The sequence below is a fragment of the Pogoniulus pusillus genome, chromosome 17 (assembly GCF_015220805.1).
Source record: "Pogoniulus pusillus isolate bPogPus1 chromosome 17, bPogPus1.pri, whole genome shotgun sequence".
NCBI lineage: Eukaryota > Metazoa > Chordata > Aves > Piciformes > Lybiidae > Pogoniulus > Pogoniulus pusillus.
In genome coordinates this window covers 11,893,764-11,913,178 of record NC_087280.1, presented here as the reverse complement: position 1 = coordinate 11,913,178, position 19,415 = coordinate 11,893,764, and the positions used below count along the sequence as shown (strand labels likewise).

General features: G+C 39.2%; 1 protein-coding gene across 2 annotated transcripts; it reads left to right on the top strand.

Annotated features, from left to right (window-relative positions):
• The first annotated feature begins 1,229 nt into the window (after nt 1-1,229).
• On the top strand, nt 1,230-19,240 carry MYEF2 (myelin expression factor 2). Of its 2 annotated transcripts, XM_064157656.1 has the most exons (17): nt 1,232-1,507; nt 5,769-5,998; nt 7,202-7,254; nt 8,514-8,521; nt 8,653-8,746; nt 9,562-9,753; nt 10,344-10,497; nt 10,895-10,944; nt 11,024-11,087; nt 11,240-11,341; nt 11,990-12,040; nt 12,116-12,184; nt 12,458-12,556; nt 15,222-15,293; nt 16,496-16,704; nt 16,837-16,888; nt 18,700-19,240. In XM_064157656.1, the coding sequence occupies exons 1-17, from the start codon at nt 1,314-1,316 to the stop codon at nt 18,861-18,863; spliced, it is 1,857 nt and encodes a 618-aa protein (XP_064013726.1). In that variant the 5' UTR covers nt 1,232-1,313; the 3' UTR covers nt 18,864-19,240. The 2 variants fall into 2 exon arrangements, with proteins under 2 accessions (XP_064013727.1, XP_064013726.1); XM_064157657.1 differs by lacking the exon at nt 15,222-15,293 and having other exon boundaries at nt 1,230-1,507.
• Nucleotides 19,241-19,415: the final 175 nt, after the last annotated feature.

The window sequence follows — 19,415 nt, the reverse complement described above, 5'->3', positions numbered from 1 at the left end:
AGCAGAATTACAACTATTCATACTTGTTATTAATATTTAAGAATAAACCAAACACCTGTCTGTAAGCTTCCAGTGCTCTAACTGAACTTGCAGCCTAACCTGCCCAGTACCTTTTATATGATTATAAATAATCAGATGTCTGCATCTGGGCAAAGACCTTTTTAGCCAGTACTAAGCGTGTCTCAGCACCCCCAAACAGGATAGATATAAGAATTTTCCCTGTATTTGGCCTGTAAGCTATCTCAGCACGGATTAAAAGGTAATCTGTGTCCACAGAATTCAGGAGCCTTCCTCGTGGATGTAGAGGTCTTCCTACTGCTAGAGGTACTGAAATGTTTGGAAAAAGACCCTACGTCTTTTAGGCAGGAGGAATACTTTACTTGGCACCTGTGCTGATTTTTGAATGAACAGAGAAGTTATACGTGTAGGGAAAATGCAAGGCAATTTTTGTTTTAAGAGATCATGACTTCCAATTCACTGAGTATTCCTAGCATAAAAATTGAATAGTAAGTTACAGTCTGCTTTCTAAAGCAGGGAGGAAGCAGTGACTGCACATACTTGCTTTGGAATGCAGATATCTCCAGACAGCAGGTGTCATGCACCTCAATTAAATGAAGGGTCAACAGCCGTTTGCTGGGTTGGATGATGTTACTAGAAACATAACGGTGAAGAAGAGCTGAGAAAGTGCAGTAGCTCATTTATTGCTAGCACCGTACAGCTTTGCAGATACTTGTATGCCTTAGGAAACTGGCTGTTGTGAGGTGCCCGCGCTCCTGCCAGTCGCTTGTCTTGGAATCACAGAATTTCTTTGCTGGGAGGAGACCTTTAAGGTCATCAAGTCCAACCACTGACTTAACATTGCTAGGTCATGGTCACTGCTAGTCCTAAGGCTCTGCTCGCCTGCAGGTAGCCTGAGCGGGGGTTACTGGCCACCCAAGAGGTGCGTACTTTCAAATTAAGGGGGTGTGCAGGTGACTGCGGCGTGGCTGGAGTCAGCCTGTCTGGAGAGGCTGTGGCTCGGTGCCGGGGATCAAGCCTCTGCTTTTGGCAGCTGTCCGGTGGGGGAACGGGAAGCAGCTGAAGGTCTCGGCCGGGGCGAAGAAAGGCAGGTGATGGGCCGAGGTGGTGAGCACCGGACCGGCAGCCACCACGTCGCCATGGCAACCCGTAGACCCTCCCGGCGCGTCCCTCCCGCCCCTCGCCGCTGCCGTAAGCCGCGTTCTCGCGAGACTTGGCCGGCCCGGCGCGGCGAGGCCGAGGCGCTCAGGGCCTTTTTCAAACCCGGCGGTAGTGGGGCCGCGGCCCGGCGCGAAATGGCAGAGAACGACCAGCCGGAGACTGCGGCTGCTGCGCCGCAGCGCACTGCCGAGGAGGCTGCCATCGTTGGCCAGCTGCCTCCGCAACAGCAGCAACAGCCACCGCCGCCACAGCAGCCACCGCGAGATGAGGAGGCGGCGGGAGCGGCAGCCACCGAGAGCGGCGGGGGCGGCACTAATGGCGTCAAAATGTGTGTGAGGGGCTAGGCCGGGCCGGGCGCAGGGTGGGCAGTACGGCTGGGGGAACTCGGGGTGCGGCGGGTCCGCCTAGGCCGCGGCAGAGGGCCGGCGGCCGGCTCCCTCCTCCCCCGCGTCCCGCCGAGCTCCTCCCCCGCGGGGGATGGAGCCTCTCCGGCGCGGTCCGAGCGCGGAGTCCCGGTGTGTGCCGGCGGAGGGAGCGGTGAGTGGCGACCGGGCCTTAGGCATCTCCCTGCCCTTAAGCTCCTTCAGAGTGCCCGGAGGAGGCCGCAGCCCGGGCCCGAGGGAAGGGGAAGGTTCTGGTGCACTCGCAGACTGCGCGGGGAGCCGCCCCGGGGGCGGGAGACTGAGCTCAGGCCGCTCCGCCGGTGTGAGTCTCCGAGCTGCCTAACGGGTGCTGCCCAGGCCAGCTCTTGCAGGATCCGTTTCTAGAAGTGTTCTTGGTCGTTGCTGAGTTGGTTTAGGTTTCCCCTTCATACCGTCATAGTGTGTTTTGTAAAGCCTTTGAACTGCTCTTTGTTTACATGGGAATGGTAAAGCAGACCTATAGGGATTTACTTTTAGAAAACAAATCTACTACGTACATGCACGAATTTTACTTGTAAGTAGCAGCGTAATCTTATATGGAATTGTGTTTTATATAGCAGGTTTAAAAAGAACATAGTGTAGAGGAACAGTATTGTGCATAACCTTCCATGGATTTGGTTATTCTTGATGCCAGGCTTTGAGATTGTGATTTTTCTACATGAACTAGTTTTTGGTCTCAAATCATTGGAATTTCAGTATATCTTCTACTCTTGCTGACGTCTTGGAGGGAAAAGACATCTCTAGTAGTCTTTCTGCTGCAGTACATCAAAGCTGTTGAGATCTGTGAAGTCTTGACATGTTCTAAGCAGCCCAGGTCTGATACTGCTGTGTTTAAAAAATGCACTTGGGATCAATTTCAATATAAAGCTGCAAGAATAAAGGCATACTTGAGGCCTTTACTTGACTCCCTGTGAAGTTCAAATAGATTAAAATTTATAAATTTCACATTACCATAAAACAGCAGTTACTTTTTTTCTCGAGCCTGACCCTCAACTTCCAAGCTACACAAATAATGATTGAATTTTCATAGGAAGATTGTGACCCTTTTGCATCTCTGAGGCATTAAAGATTTTGTTGCCTCTTGTGGTTGCTACGGTTAAAGTAATGACTTAATTTTTCTGTATGGGAACTCTGTCAGCAATTTGTTTTGTATTCCCTCGAAAACTAATCACAAGCAGAGAGTTGTTCTGTGTAGTAGATGTCACACCTTTAAGTGTGAAAACAATACAAAAGTCTTGGTAGCAGTTTCAAATCTTACTTGCTCGCATGCAGTTTCCAGTCTTCCCTGAAACAGATGTACAAAGGATTAAGCTATTAGTGTGCAGGTAAAATATGTTACTTAATGAATTTCATTAACCAGGCTTGCTTAGCACTCAGATTAAATTGGGAGTGGGACCCTGATCTCAACTTGGACACTCCAGTAAGTCTGTTGTATTGAGCAGCGGAACTTTTCAGCACAGCAAAGCTAAGCTGATCTATGTGCTTTAGACTCACATGCTGTGTACTCCTTGCATTCGTGCCACTGCTGGTTGTATGATTTTTGTGCATATTTCTGGGCAGAGGAGTAGAAGTTTATTTTAGAAAAAGACAACAACTCATCTTTAAGGAATTTCATGTTGATTTATCTTGTGCTTATTATCTTTTAGGCTTCTAGTTTTGTGTATGGAAACTTTGTCTTTTGTTTCCAAAATTTTGTGGAAGTCCAGAGGCAGAGTGATTTCCCATCGGAATGGGCTGCCCAGGGAGGTGGTGGAGGTACTGTCCCTGGAGGTCTTCAAGAAAAGACTGAATGAGGCACTTAGTGCCATGGTCTAGTTGACTGGATAGGTCTGGGTGATAGGTTGGCCTGGATGATCTTGGAGGTCTCTTCCAACCTGGTTGATTCAATGATTCTATGAAAAGGTAGAAATTGCTCATTTTAATCAGTGAGGACTTGGTTTTTTAAAAGGAACAAATGTGGACCTCTCTTTATACAATCCTCAGAACATGCTAATGATTTCATATGCAGATATTAATTATATTTATAAAGTTATTAGTTCATGCAGAAGGTAGAGTGTGGAAACTAGTGTTGTTTTCCCTCCCAGAAAATGTCAGTTCATAATTTCTGAGACTGTCTTTTCTGTGGTTTGTAGGTGACTAAGATGACATTTATGTCAATGTATGGTTTGACTAAAATAAATTACTTTTAATACTCAAGGAGGAATGTAAGAGCTACCTCCACAAAATGATTTCTGCCTTCAGCTTGTTCACTGGTCCATGTTGGTTTTGGCAAATGACTTCTGCAGGAAGGATCGTTCTTTTAATTAATCCTTGATTTTTAGGAGACTGGCTGTCATCCCCAGACTGAAGTGGAGTGTCTTCTTATCTCTCAAATTTAAGAGCTTGTGCTAGACTCACATACTCTTATGCAGCCAGGTCTTGTATAGCCTGTCAATTCGGTATTCGCAGGTCTGGTTCTTCATGTACAATGCATTGAGCACCTAGGGGCTGTTTCATAATCCTTTAATCAGGGAAGAGCCTCAAAGGCTAAAGACAATCCATTGCTTTAATCCTAAAACTTAAGGAAGAATTCAGGTTTTATTTGGGTCTCATTGGGCAGGAGTTTTGCATTCTCAAGTGGGACTGGATTACAAGAAACTGTTCTGACTGAAAAACCTGATATTCTGCTCTTTCCCTCCCTTTTCCCTTCAGCTTCTTCCAGTTCCCTGCCTTGTTCTCTTTATTTCACTTGATTACATAGCCATTAAAGAATCATGTTGTCACAACAGGCAAGATGGTGTGGAGAAGGGATGATGCAGAGGGGAGCTGGAGGATGCTTGAATCAGATAACGTGTTGTTGGCTTTGCATGTTTTAAATTTTAGGAATGCTTAGCTCAGGGGAGGGTCCATGCATTTCTCAGTTGCTAATCCTTTTCTAATCACTCGTAAACACGAGGACTGTGAAGTTTCTATCATGTGAGTACTTAAAAATTTGGGAAAAAAGTCATGGGAGAAATGTGTCTGTATTTGAATTTATTTCTCCCTGTAAAGTGCCCAAGCTTGAGTGGCTAATGCTGTTTTTTTAAAAATAGGCCTTGGTGTAAAAGTACTTTAAATATTTTTCATTAGCTGTGGTGAGATTTGAACTAGACACCAGTGTGTACCTTTAAGCAGCATCTGTTTAGGAGATCACGTTTGTGTGATGTTATCACTGGATTCTTGTGGTTCAGAGGCTTATCTCTTTTTTGAAGTAACAGTTTGGGCACCTTCATCCTCTGTTGGCAGCTTAAATCACCTTGTGATAGTTGCTCTTATCGAGAGTGCTAAAGAGTTTTGAGTATTTCATCGAATTCTGTTGAAAGCCCCAAGAGATTTGGGCTGCTTTAACAGAGAAGAATTAAAATTTCCTGTGTTTTCATCTAAAAATAAAAAGGTTTTAAAAGGAAAGCTGCTGCTGTTGATAAATTTTTGAAAGACTGAGGTCCAGAAGTCTATTTCGTTGTTGCTTTTGGGTAATGCCTGGTGACTTAATTATTCTTAGTTGCTTAGCATGTCTTAATGCAACTATTTCCTATGTGTTTAGTAAGTTACCAAGTTCTAGGAGTGTTAAGCAGCAAAAACAAAAGATTTGTTATTAACTGAGCTTCATTTTCTATGTAAAAGAAGCCTGGCACAAACTGTGAATTGAAATTATCTATGTGGCAAGTAAAACAATTTTATTTAAAACCTATTGAAGTTGATCGTTATATATTATTATTACATTGAACAAAGTATACTAAGCTGTTCCATAAGTTGGACCACTTAAGCTCTCACTTCTGTGGTGAATATCATGTAACTTAGCCAAGTCCAATGTGAAAATTATTGAAGTACCAAAACACAGACACTGTAGCTTATTGTTCAGCTGAGTCATTTTTATTTTGGTATTTGTAGTAGTTGATCTTGCTGAATCTTGACAAATGTAATGGAAGCGGATTGTAACTTAAGTAGCAAGATGTGCTTGCTTTATTTACAGTAGTGAATGAATATTACAACATTTGTTTTTATTCTAGATAAAGCATCATGCTATGGAATTAGACTGGTGACATGAATTTATTTTTCCTAATTTGAAAAGCAGAAATTGTAATAGCAGAGGAGGTCTATTAGTCTAGTAATCCAACAGAAGACTAATATTTGTTTGTTTTAATGTAGAGATAATGATGAGACAACAAAAGAAGAGAAAGCACCTGCGAAGGAGAAGTATGTTGCAAAACCAAAAGCAATCCCTTCTCTTGGGAATAAGAACAGATTCCACCCCTATTCGAAGGACAAGAATGCAGGCACTGTAGAGAAGAAGGCTATTAATCGTAACAGAGTTTTCATTAGCAACATCCCATACGACATGAAATGGCAAGCTATTAAAGACCTTATGAGAGAGAAAGGTAACTTATTTCTTGTAATACACTTCACAGACAGGGCTAGAATTTGAATACAGTGTGTACGTCCTTTGAGCCACACAGATTTGATCTGACAACTTCTTTTTTTTTTTTTTGGCCTTTGCTTGGTACATCTATCTCCCTTCCCCCTCTTTCATCTGAGACAATTGCATTGCAGGGTAGGATGGGTAATGAAGTGCTTACAATCTTCTGCCATTCTACTGTGACAGTATAGAGAGTACATGCATGACCTCATGACTTCTTAAAAGAGATTGTGTTTTGTCTAGTTGTAGTCTTAGTAGTTTTTTTAAGGGCTATTTGTATTTAAGCAACACATTTAGTGTGTTAACATGAATAATATAGGATGTGTCTCAAAAGTTGTTTTGTATTTCTTTGGTGGAATCTGGCTGTGGAATTTGTCTGCATTGTCACTCCTGCCATGATTGTTTGGAGATTTGTATTAAAAGCTTGTTACTATTGTTGCAGTTCTGATAGAGTAATCTTACTACCCCAGATGTTTTATTTTAAGTTTGGGGTACCATAATGCTAATATATGAATTCTGTCAAAAATTAGTTCTGTGTTTTTCTTGAAAAAATGGATTCTTCAAAAGCAATGCAAAGCACACTTGGCTTTTAGGCTGTGAAGAATGCCAAGCTCCCTCCTTGTGTACTGCTGGTTTATCTGTTGTAAGGTGACGTGACTATTTGATTGGTTTATTTACTGAAACTTCCTACTTTAGAAAGTGAGTGGCTTGCTGTGAAATATTTGCTGTGTAAATTTGGTTATTATTGAAGGCAAACATGATGGAAGACATTCAGGTAGAAAGTCACCTTAAAACAGGTGTTGTGAGTAAGATGACAAATGTAACACTTTTCAGTGAACGTTGATGTTTCATTTGTTAGGCTAAGGGACTGTGTATATCTGAATTTGTTCACCAACTATATCATACTGGCCAAAATGTGATCTGTAGTATGAATTAGGTTAAATATAGTTGTTTGTTTTTAGTTTTTGAGAATGTGGCTGCTGCATATTTCTGCAAATGAGCTAAATTATATAGCCATTGAGAGGAGGTACAGTTGGTCTGGTTTTGATTGTTGGTGAATAATAGGTGCTTTTCTGTAGAGTTGTGCACAGGGGCACAGTAAAGAAAGATACTGGTGTTTAAATGCATTGTCTCTTGGTATTTTCCCTTTGTATGTCTTATGTAGTTGGTGAGGTTACATACGTGGAGCTGTTTAAGGATGCTGAAGGAAAATCAAGGGTAAGTGCCGTGGGCAACAATCTGCTAGAGGTTTAAAAGTTCCTCAGCAGTTTTATTTTTGTATAATACCTGTACCAGTTTTGGAAAGTAAGTTTCATTTTTGCTCTGATTTTCAATAAGATAGCCTTGAGGATTTTGTGTTAGAAGTAGTCTGACACTTTCACACAAACTAGCTGGCTGTAGAGGACAAAATACTTCTGTAAATGTTAACAAATGGCATTTACTTAATTTTGCTTCTTAAGCCAAAATCTTTGTTTTGGTACAAATCTGGTTTATGTACAGGACATTCAATAACCTACATATTTAAATCCTCATAGTGCAGTATTCTCTTCTGGGGGCCAATGAAATGTTAGGGAAGAATGTACTGCTTGAAGTGCATGATTTGACAGCTTTGCAGGGTTGGTGCTCTGAACACTGGATTAATGTATTTGCTTTCTTAAAACAAAATGGATGGAGATGGTTGGTAGCCAGCAGAGTGCCAGCAATGAGGCTCTAAGAGTGAAGATTGTTAAAGTTCCTTTGTTGTCTTAAAAATAGTCAAAAGTTTGGCCAACAGTAGCTCTGAACCTGCAGTGAGAATGTGAGGAATGCAGGTTTGAGTCTTAACTGAGGTTGTTTCAATTGTTGTAAATTATTTTCTTTAGTGCTTGTTAAAACTGAAACATGCTGTCAGCTTTGCTTTGCTTAAAGCAATCCTCAACTCTGTGCTTTATTAGAAGGATTCTGGTGCAGTCAGTAGGGTTATTTTCTTACAAAGTAATTTCTCAGTAATACTGAAGAGGTATGCAGGCTGCTTGTTCACTGTACTGGTATACTTGTAGGTAGATGTGAAATCTTGTAGTCAGTGGGCAGCTTTTAAAGACATGAGTGTCTTGATTGGTTTTTGGTTATGTTTTTGGGTTGTGTTTTGTTTTTCCTTATTTTTTCTTTCCACCCTTTCTCCCCACCTCCTCTCCCCAGTTGTCCTTACAGGGATCTGTGTGGCATTTTTCCAATTCTAGTTTGGCTCAAAGAAAATAAAAGTTAATATATTCTTTTGTATTTGAACGCTATGTATGTTGAGAAAGTAGGAAAAATACAGCCTGATTATCAGTAAAGAGCATATATAATGGATTTTGAAGCTGAATATAACTTCAATAGTTATTTAACAGTGAGCTGGGATCTTTAGCTGGAATCTTAAATGCTCTTAACTATCACATGTGCTGACTAATATTTTTTTTCCTCTTTTTACATATGTTGACAAATCATCGTGGATTTAGGGTTGTGGGTAAGTTTCATTTGTTTTTTACTTTTGTTTTTTAATTTGTGTGTGTAGAAACACACTGCTATCCAAACATTCTATTAGTTGTAACATTTTGAACTTCATTTTAATACTCTAAATGTTTTCTTTTCTCTAAGTGTGGTTGAATTCAAAGATGAAGAATTTGTTAAGAAAGCATTAGAAACCATGAACAAGTATGATCTTAGTGGAAGACCCCTGAATATTAAAGAGGTATGATTATTACTGCTCTTTTGAATTTGAAAGAGTGAAGGTACTATAACTACTGAGATGATGATACAGTGTTCTGAGCCTCTTAGCTGTGTAATTTTCAGTTTTATATTTTTATGTTGGCTCATGGAAGGTACTATGCCGAGTGAACTGACAAAAAGTGTGTCCTAAAGTCACAATAATCGGGTTTTGTTTAAAGCAGCTTTAACTTCATATTCTCACTTTAGTGTCATCAAATAATTTCCAACCTTAATGATTCTATGTTTACATTTCTTACCTGCTGCAAAATACAATGCAGACTGAACTGAGTATTGGACTACTACCTGTGCAAAAATGGCCCTGGAAGTAGGGAACTTGTGCTGACTGTAAAGGGAAATTAGTAACATTTCTGTTATAGTGTTGTAGTATGTGGTGGTGTCTGATGCAGTTCTTCTTGTCCTACTACAACTTTAATAATGGTATTAATAAATTTAAAAAACCTGATTACACTAATTCAGTTCTTGGAAGAAGGTGCTAGATTGACAGTCCTTTAGATTGAAATCTTTTCTACTTGTCCATAGGCTAGGTACAGCATGTGAAGTGGCAGTGCACGCTTCCTCAACAAGTGCTTTGCCAATATGCCTCAACCCTCATCTGAAAGGACCCACCTCTAGAGGTGAGGGAATTAGGTCTCCATGCTAATTCAGTTCTTGATCCCTCTGACATGGACAAGGATATTAGTTGATAATGGGTTTATGTAGAATTTCAAATAGTAACTTGTTTTGTTGCCAGTCCTCTCATAGATCAGTAAGTTGGCTTTATTTTTGCCTGTATTGTAGGATCCTGAAGGTGAGCATGCTCGAAGGGCTTTACAGCGTGTAGGAGGACAGTTTCCAGGAGGACATGGACCTGATGTGGCACCTGGAATAGTGAATTTACCACCTTCTATTCTCAATAATCCAAACATTCCTCCTGAGGTTATCAGTAACTTGCAGGCAGGCAGACTTGGGTCCACTATTTTTGTTGCTAATGTAAGTTTAAACCTGTATTTTATATCTATAATATTTGATCTTTGTAAAATAATCTTATATTCCTGCATAATTCTGTTTTAATATTAAGAGTCAATTGGAAGTGTTAGTTTACAATTAGTATGTTCAACTGACATGCTGGATATGTGTTCAGATTTTGGATGTAAAAGAGATGTTAAGCTCTTGAAACTGACATGCATTTCTAATTATTACGCAGCTGTCTGTTGATTCAAAATTGTTTTATACAACTTCTCACTATTTACAAGTAAATTTTGTTTAGTTAAATGTACACTTCAGTTTATCTTGCTAGTTACTTTAACTTACATATGTTGGAGGTGCTGCTTCTGCTATGTCTGCAAGGAAACTGAAGTAGTACAGCTGCTTTCTGATCAATATCCATCCATTTCTCAGTATGTTAATTAAAGTAAACATATGTAGTATAAATTGTTGCTGTTAGTTGACGTTTTGTACTGGGTTGCAGTGTGTGTATTACGAGCGTTTTGTGAAGCTGGGGAGTTGTAACTGCAGAAAATTTCTTCCAAATATATTGGCAGAACAGAAACGCGAACTGAAATTGTGTTTCTTTGTGTAAGCTTGACTTTAAAGTTGGCTGGAAGAAGCTCAAAGAGGTATTCAGCATTGCTGGAACTGTAAAACGTGCAGACATTAAAGAAGATAAAGATGGCAAGAGTCGAGGAATGGGAACAGTTACCTTTGAACAAGCAATTGAAGCTGTTCAAGCAATATGTATCCTTGGTTTTGAAAAATATTAATCAAATGTGGTTTAGTCTTTAAGGCTTCTCACAGCATCATTTTGCAAATGCCTTGTAGATGCTGTATAGGAGGAAGAGTGTAGTATTATGCAGATTTTACATGTTTAATGCTGACAGAATTTACTGCTAGAGTCTAAAAAGATGCTTCTGATAACATTGAGCAAGCTTAAATTGTTTGAAATTATGATGAGTGAAACTTAACTTCAGTATACATGCAACAGCTTATGTAGCCTCTTCTGGCCTTTGATTTGGCATTCTAAAGATTGGGCACAGAAAAATAAGACTCCTAAAAATGATACAGAAATAAAGTAGTGATTCTTCTGAGATAGTTAAATTGTTTTCTGTAGTTTCCTTAATTTGCATTTCTTCAGCTATGTTCAACGGACAGTTCCTGTTTGATAGACCCATGCATGTAAAAATGGTAAGTTGCTAACATCTCTACCTTACATGTCTGCCAAAACACTGAAGGAATCATAGTGTAACATCCTTCTTTTTTTCAGGATGACAAATCAGTTCCTCATGAAGATTTCCGTGTTGCAGACAGCAAAACCTCACAATTACCTCGTGAGTGCATGCTCTGTTTTCTACTGCTTGCACTTGATATATGTTGATACAGAGTCTTGAAAGAGTTTAGTAGTACTCTCGCTTGCTGTGGTCTCTTTATGATAACAGACTGAAGTCTTTCTTCTGGTGATACTTTTTTTTTTCTTTTTGAGGTGGTCTTGGTGGCATTGGTATGGGACTTGGACCAGGTGGACAACCCATCAGTGCAACGCAGTTGAGCATGGGTGGTGGAATGGGGAGCATGGGTCCAGGAGGTAAAACTTTGTTCCTGATTTTTAAATTTTTTGCAGAGCTTTAAGTTTAAAAATGAGATACTGGAATGTGTCCAGAGAAGGGCCATGAAGCTGGTGAGAGGCCTGGAACACAGCCCTGTGAGGAGAGGCTGAGGGAGATGAGGTTGTTTAGCCTGGAGAAGAGGAGGCTTAGGCGTGACCTCATTGCTGTCTACAACTACCTGGAGGGAGGCTGTAGCCAGGTGGGGTTGACCTCTTCTCCCAGGCAACCAGCAAAAGAACAAGGGGACACAGTCTCAAGTTGTGCCAGGGGAAGTATAGGCTGGATGTTAGGAGGAAGTTCTTCACAGAGAGAGTGATTTCCCATTGAAATGGGCTGCACGGGGAGTCACCATCCCTGGAGATGTTCAAGAAAAGCCTGGATGAGGCACTTAGTGCCATGGTCTAGTTGATTGGATAGGGCTAGGGGATAGGTTGGGCTGGATGATCTTGGAGGTCTCTTCCAACCTGGTTGATTCTGTGATTTCTGTGTTTGGAAGAATGACATACTATTGAGAAAGCAGGCCTTGTGTAGCGTGCTTTTGAGATGTTAACTGTCTCCATTTTAAAAAAATCCATTGGGATCTCTTACTTGTCTGCTAAAAGGTGTTTTGTCTTCTTGGTTTACAGGTATGGGAATAGATGGTCCAGGCTTCGGTGGAATGAATAGAATGGGAGGCGGTACGTGTGGTGAAGTCCTTTGCATTAAGTTTTTTCTTTATTACTGTATAGAAAGCACTTTGCCTTATTTTACAGGACTTCCTGGATTTCGTGGAATTGAAGGAATGCCCAATATGGGAGGATTTGGAGTCAATCGAATGGGAGGTGTGTGAATTAAGTGGAATGAAGTTAACTAATACTGATTTATTAAAAGCTCTTCCTTTAGGGATGGGTAATGTAGGTGAAAGGAAATACAATCAGTGGCATGAATGAAGGCATAATAGGAACTGGAATGCTGGTTTAAGTATTTAAATGCCTCTGATTTGTGTGTTAAACCTACTTCTGCTGAAGCAACCACCTGTGAACCAAGGGTTGTATAAACATTAGCTTAGGTGTATAAAATAGAATAATAGTGCGATTTTTGCCTTTTCTCTACAGAAATGTTCCGTGGTGGTATGGGAGGAAACATGGATCGAGATTTTGGTCGTAGTGACATGGCACTGAACCGTGGTTTTGGAGAGTCTTTTGGAAGAATGGGTATGGTAACTGTTAAATTTTCTGTGGAAGTGGCAACACAGTATCAGAAGAGCTATAAAAGAAGAAAAGGAGACTTGGTTTCGTTTGGTCAACTTTCCCTGCCTCCTCTCATTACTATAAGGATGAATTCTGGGTGCTGTTTATAGCCATCACTTAGGAGGAAGTTAATATGTCTAGAGTTTATTCCCATCTCTGAAATAGAAACAAAATAAGTATTTAAGGAAAGCAGTTAGCTACATACTGCAGGGTTTTATTTTTTTTTGTTATTAAAATAGATGTTTCTGGCAATCCTGAGCAAACTGCCCGTATACCACCTTTAACTTCCGTGCTGGTATTTACTGCAAATTAGATAGCATTGCATAGGAAAGGTGTATTGTAGTGCCCTCTTTTTTTAGCCCTGCCTTCTGAATTCAACCACCAAATGAGATTTATTGGCCTCTTCTGTAACTGAGTCAGCTTTGGTTTGTTTCTGTATGAAGTCTTGTTGACAGTTAATTTTGCTACTTTTAGGCTTTCTCAAGTGAGATGCTTTACTGGAAGTGCTTGACAGTAAAGCCTTCTTGTGCTTTGTTATGCGGTTGCATAGATGATCACACAACACGTCACAGCTTTTCTTCCTCCTCCTATGTATTTTACCCTTTCCCCCTTCCTTAATTTCCTGCTATGAAAGAGAAGAGCTGTGAAGAGTGTAAGGTTAATCTGGTCTGAAAGTTCTTTTTTTTTATTTTGATGTTTTTACTTTAGGCAATTCATAACAAAAGTAACTCTTGAGTGCTTCTCTTTGAGCACTAGTAGTTATGTCTTGGAATTCATGTCTTAGAAATCAAGTGTACGCTTTCTGTCACTTGTGATGTAGGATAAACATTTGTTTCCTGAGTGACAATCCAAAGCCACTTCAGTTATGAATGTTCAACCAAGCAATACATTTCTGACTCTTCTGGTAGGACACATTAGTTTTGAAACACATGAACATGGCCACCGTGAGGAACTGACGTGGGAATCATTCAGTAGATCTAGCAAGCTTCAATTTACAACCTCTTATCAGTCTTGTCTTTTAAATACTGTTCTGAGAGCCAGGACAAGAGCCTCCCAGTTTATCCTTAAATAATGAAAGGAAATCATAGGTATTTACAAATGTAATAGTTAACAGGTATTGTGTTTAATCAGGGAAGACCCTAGTGTACTGTTACAACATTTAGGTTAGTGGTATCTCAAAAGGAAATGCTGTATTTGGTTTAGTCCCCTGCTAGTTTCAAGGAGGGTAACTTAAGACAGTCTTTGGACTATGGCATGAATTGATAAAAATTAGGATGTTTTTACATCAGAATTGTTTGAGTCTCTAAAATTTAAATAATTGAAACTGCTAAAAACTTGAAGTACTCAGAATGTCAACGGTCTTGTCAGAGCAGATGATTTTTTTGTTGGTGAAAAGCCAGTCGTGGCAAAAGTACAGGTGAAAGATGTCTCTAAGGTCAGAAATAGGCAAAAATATATCTTACTAGGATTAAATGAGTTTTCAGGTTGCTTTTTAGGGCCTTTTTTTTTTTTTTGTCTGGGATTTTTAGTGCATATTATACTGTTGGGAGTCTTTTAAAGGGTAAAACCGGTCATTTTGACAGCAATCTCAACTTTTGCTGTTGCATTACAAGACTCTTTCTGGCCCAATGAGTAAATATTAATATATTTATCACATGCAAACTATTAGCTGAAGTACTGGGAGTAATCCTGCTGGTGTTGAAAATTGGTAGGTTTTTTTTTAACAAGCTAGTTAATGTTTTTTGAAGTCTTGGTATGGCTATGACAGCCCCTTGTCTGAGAGGAGACAGAAATTTCCCAGAAGAGTCTGGCAGAGAACAATTGTTGCTGTTTCGAACTGTATGAAGAAAATTAATCTAATGGAAATACTCAACAGTGACCTTTTTAAGATATTAAAACAATTGCTACCTAGCCTAAAGACAGCACTTATTGACCTATTTTGCCATAAGCAAAAACTGGCATGAAAATAAAGTAAGAAAACTGCAGTTGACAGTACTGCAGTGACAGGAATGTGGTTATTTTGAATTTCTACAATACTAGGAGCTCCTTTGGGATTACTTTCTTGAATGTTAGCACTTCAATGAAAAGGACTATTTTTACCCCACTGCAGAATCAGTTTCTGATACCATTCTGGAGATTCTACCAAATAGTTGATTCCCTTTCTTTCTGCCTTTTCCCCAGCAAATTCTATTAATTCACTCTTCATATGCTGTAAAGAAAGACATTTAAAGAGCTGCCCAAGCTTTTGCATTTGTTTCCTAAATATGTGAGATACTAGGGCATTTTTGTACTATGAAATTCAAGTAAGATGAACACTTCAATTTTGAGGCTGTTCTTCCCAATGTGGGAAATGGCTCATTTAGTTTTAAGATGCTTATGTTGCTGTCAAAGGGGAAAAAAGCTAGGTAGAAATCAGAGTAGCTTAAAATCCCCTAATGGGAGGGGAGTAATTAATGTTACTTCCTGGATGTTACCTATGAAGTTCGAATAATAAAGGCTCAAGTTAAATCTTCTACAAGAATAGAATTGCCATGTAACATTGAGGTCAGTGCACTTCATCAGCATGTGCTTTATTGTTGTCACTGACTGGTGGTTTCAGCGTATGTCACTTCGTTCTTCTTCTGTTTAGGTGGTGCAATGATTGGTGTTTTTGCAGGAGGAATGGGAGCGCCTAGCATGGGCCCAGTAAGATCTGGAATGAGTAGGTTAACTTGTTTCAATAGAATGTAATGACTAGGCCACATAATGATACTGTGTATGTGTAACTGTTATCAAAGAGTTTCGTTGCAGTGTAGTGTCTTGCCAGTGTTGGAAGAAGTAGAATTCTGCTGCATGTGACTGCAAATCTATTTAATAGTTTTTAAAGCTGTTTTGTTGAGGCAAAAGTTCAGAGGATAACTTGCTAATGCAGCCTTTCCCTTAATCATAGTTTTAAAATGGTTTTAACTTTGGTTTTGGAGGGATTAAAATAAAATTGTGTTCCAGAAAAAAGGCAAATAGGTACCGTTGTTTGTGTGAACTTCATCAAGCTGAACTTCAGTAATGTCTCATAACTGAGATTAAAAAAATCATCCCTGAATTTCAGATTTTCAGTTTAGTTTTGTTCAGAGCTCCAATACTGAGTTTGTATTGCAGCAAACGCCTGAGTTCCTCAGGCTGGAGCAGATGAGAATAGTACTAAAGTCTTGCTAGTGGCAGCCTTGAGGGGCATAAGACTTAGAGAAGATCCTTGTGAATGATCTTGATAGTTTTGCTTTACGTTATTTTTTAGTTATGAATCCAGAATGACCGTAATAGAATATCTGAATGCCATTGATCTGAGTTCCTTAAATAATATACATTAATATATTTAATTACACGTATCATGGGAAGGTCTATGCTCTGCACTGTGCTTGTACCAACAAGTGTTCTCTGCAAAATGTGCTTTCTCTAGAAGATAGTACTGTTAAATGTGGCTGCATTAAGTAAAACTGAGTGTGAACACAGTGTATGTGGTCAGATTATCTTTATCCTAACGTTGCTACAGTTATTTATTTGATCTGTCTTTGGTACATGTTGTCAGACTTCTATTAATTGAACTGGACAGCCTTTAAGTCTTCATTCTTCCCTTGTTTTCAACGTTTTACAGCATTAGATGGTGTGACTGATAGCTTGGTTCAGTCAGTGTTTTACTTTTATTTTAGAAGTGACACTTTATACCTTCTAGTAGTTTGACTTAAAATAATAGCCATGCTACTGAATAGATCACTGTGCATGTACAATGTTAAGTTTTGTATTGCAGTGGGTTTATTAAAGCTTGGGGTTTTATTTTCTTGACATGAAAGGTTTTTTTTTTAACAAAATGCTCCTCTCTTTACTAATGCAACAAGATTTTTATATTATCCTTGTTTTCTTTTTCTGTAGGTGGTGGAATGGGTGGTATGAACAGTATGCCTGGAGGCATGGGAATGGGGATGGATCGGATGAGTTCTGGTTTTGATCGAGTAGGACCAGCTATGGGTGGAGGTCTGGAGAGGAGCATCGATATTGATCGAGGATTTATGCCTGGCCCAATGGGAGGTGCTATGAGAGAAAGATTAGGCTCTAAAGGCAACCAGATATTTGTGAGAAATGTAAGCATTCAAATATGAAGAAACTGAGAGTTTATTTTATGTGCATATTTGACATGCTCTTTCTACTTTTGTCATGTGTTCTTACTAATAATGTGGTCTGTGGTATTATGTTTTTTTTTTTTTTCAATCTAGCTTCCTTTTGACTTGACCTGGCAGAAGCTAAAGGAGAAATTCAGTCAGTGTGGTAAGTATATGAATCATACCCCTTCTCATTAGCTTTTCATGTTTTATATGATGTATGTTAGATAAGGACAGGAAGACAAGGTTTTTGCTTTATCCTGAAGAAGAGTCTGATTAGCCTAATCTTTATTAACTTCTCCCCCCATTTCTTAAGATATATAAATAATTTTTAGACATGACATAAGACATTAAATGTTGTCTCCAAGTGCTCATGTGCTGTAAACTTTATTCCATGAATAAAACTACTCTTCAGTTGTTTGGTTTTTTTTGAGGGGTGGAGGGGAAGCAGGCCAATACATCTTATGGCCAACACAGAGTATATACTGTAGCATTTATTTTGAGGCAAATGCATGCAAGGACCAAAGCCTTTCCTGGTTATTCATTACTTCAGAAATCAAAGTTTAGTCAATTTGTTGAAGTGGCAGATTTGGTTTCTAAGCAAACAAGTGGTCCTGATTAGCATATTTGCAGGCTGTAATGCTGCTCCTTTACATTAAAAAATAAAGGCCCTTTTTATGTAACGTAGAAAATTGCTACAAATCTCCAAGAATTCTTTTTATCTAGCTGGGAACAGTTGCATTTTTGCAGAAGTGAATGAAAAATGAAGCTTGGGAATAGAAATGTAAAGTTGTTTTGAAAATGCACTTTGAGAATGGAAAGCTTTAACTGAATTACAGGATGGCTTTTCTTATTTTGGGAAAGACATTTAATTTAGAACATGGTACTGATACCTAAGACAATCTTCACATGGCTATTTGCAGACTTGATATAAAAGAGAACTAATAGTTACAAAAAATTCAGCTGTTCAATTTTTTTTGTTGTTGTTGTAACTGGAGAATATAGCAAAACAGCTTCTCTGTTATTTTTTGAAGTCTTAGCTGCCTGGGCAACTTTCAGATAGTTCAGGACATTTTTCTGTCGTTACCTCCTTGGCAACTACAGTTGTTGTGTTGTTGTGCAGTAGTTGTATTGAATTGTTTTTAAGAGTTAAAAACATAAGTATAAGCAACAGCCCTCCTAAGGAAGCAAAAGTGTCATGTCTCCCTGTGTTCAGTTTCTTTCAGTAAAGGGCTGGTCTTCTGTTATATAATACTTAAACATGAAAAGCTCTGTGTTTTAAGGAAAAGTTTCCTGTTCTTAGTGGCATTTAGGGGCTCAGGAGTGATGTGCTACAACATATCATAAGCAAAAAGTCACTAGCTTCAGGCATGGAACATTCTCTGAGATATCAAGACATGTGCATAAAAGTGTTGCCTTACGAATTTGGTGTCCAACCTTAAGGAAGCACTGCAGGAACTGAATAGCACAGGCTGCATTTCCACCACTCCTAACCTGGTAACTTCATTGTTTTAAAGGCTCTAGTTTTGCTCTGCAGCTTCTTTACAGAATTGCTTGATTGCTGTGGTTGCTTGACCCATTGCTGTGACGAACACGGTAGCCTGAATTGAACAGTAATTCAGTGAATACCTGTCAGTAGCTGTGCTTCTGACAGCGTTGATAAATGAAACGCACAACTTTCGGCCTTGTAGAGGGCCTGTGGTTGCAAACTTGAGATCAAATACAAGCGTGCTTCATCTTGTGCTCATGTGGAGGAAAGATTTGAAACAGTGGACCTTAATGTGCCTTCTTCACTGCTGTTTTGGCCTGTGCCACTTTCCCTGAGTGAGTGAATGTATCATCAGTCTGAAAGAGCTAATTTCATAAGTCTCCCTAGACCATATTTAAAAATGCTTTTTATTATCACTTCTGATGAGTTCTTTAAGTCGACAGTGCACCGAAAACTTGAAATAACCACTGTTTAACTTATTTATTCAGGTCATGTAATGTTTGCAGAAATAAAAATGGAGAATGGAAAATCAAAGGGCTGTGGAACAGTCAGATTTGACTCACCAGAATCTGCTGAAAAGGCCTGTAGGATAATGAACGGCATAAAAATCAGTGGCAGAGAAATTGATGTACGTTTGGATCGCAATGCATAATTTAAACCTGTTTGTTCAGGAACATTCCTATGTCTGTTTAGCTTCTCTCTCCTAGTAAGTCATTTTTAGTAACATTGTATGCTTACAAAAGCTGTAAAAATGAACTCTTAAATCCCACCAGCCTTTAACAGTATAGTGTTTAATATACTGTGATACTTGTTAACTGAATCTTACTATGTTTGGTTTTTAAAGACAATTTGCCTGATTTTTGTTGTTTTTTTAGAGGCACTGAGCACCTGCAGGTCCCTGTAGACTGCAGAAACTTTGGATGCTCACTGTCTTTGGAAAATTAGGCCAAGTGTCTCTAGTCATTCAGTTTAAATGAATGGTTATACTGTTTTTAATAAAATAAGCCATTTTCTCTGTTAATCTCAAAATTGCATAGTGAGATTTGTTCAGTGTTTTCTGATTTTTATTTCTTCCCAGCGTGTGTCAAGGTTGAAATGTAAAAACCAGATGTCCTTTTTTTTTTTTTTCTCCAGAATTTTGGGTTTATATTTGTGTTGTAGTCATACTGTAATTCTTGACTCTAAAAGAAAAAGAAGGGCTCCA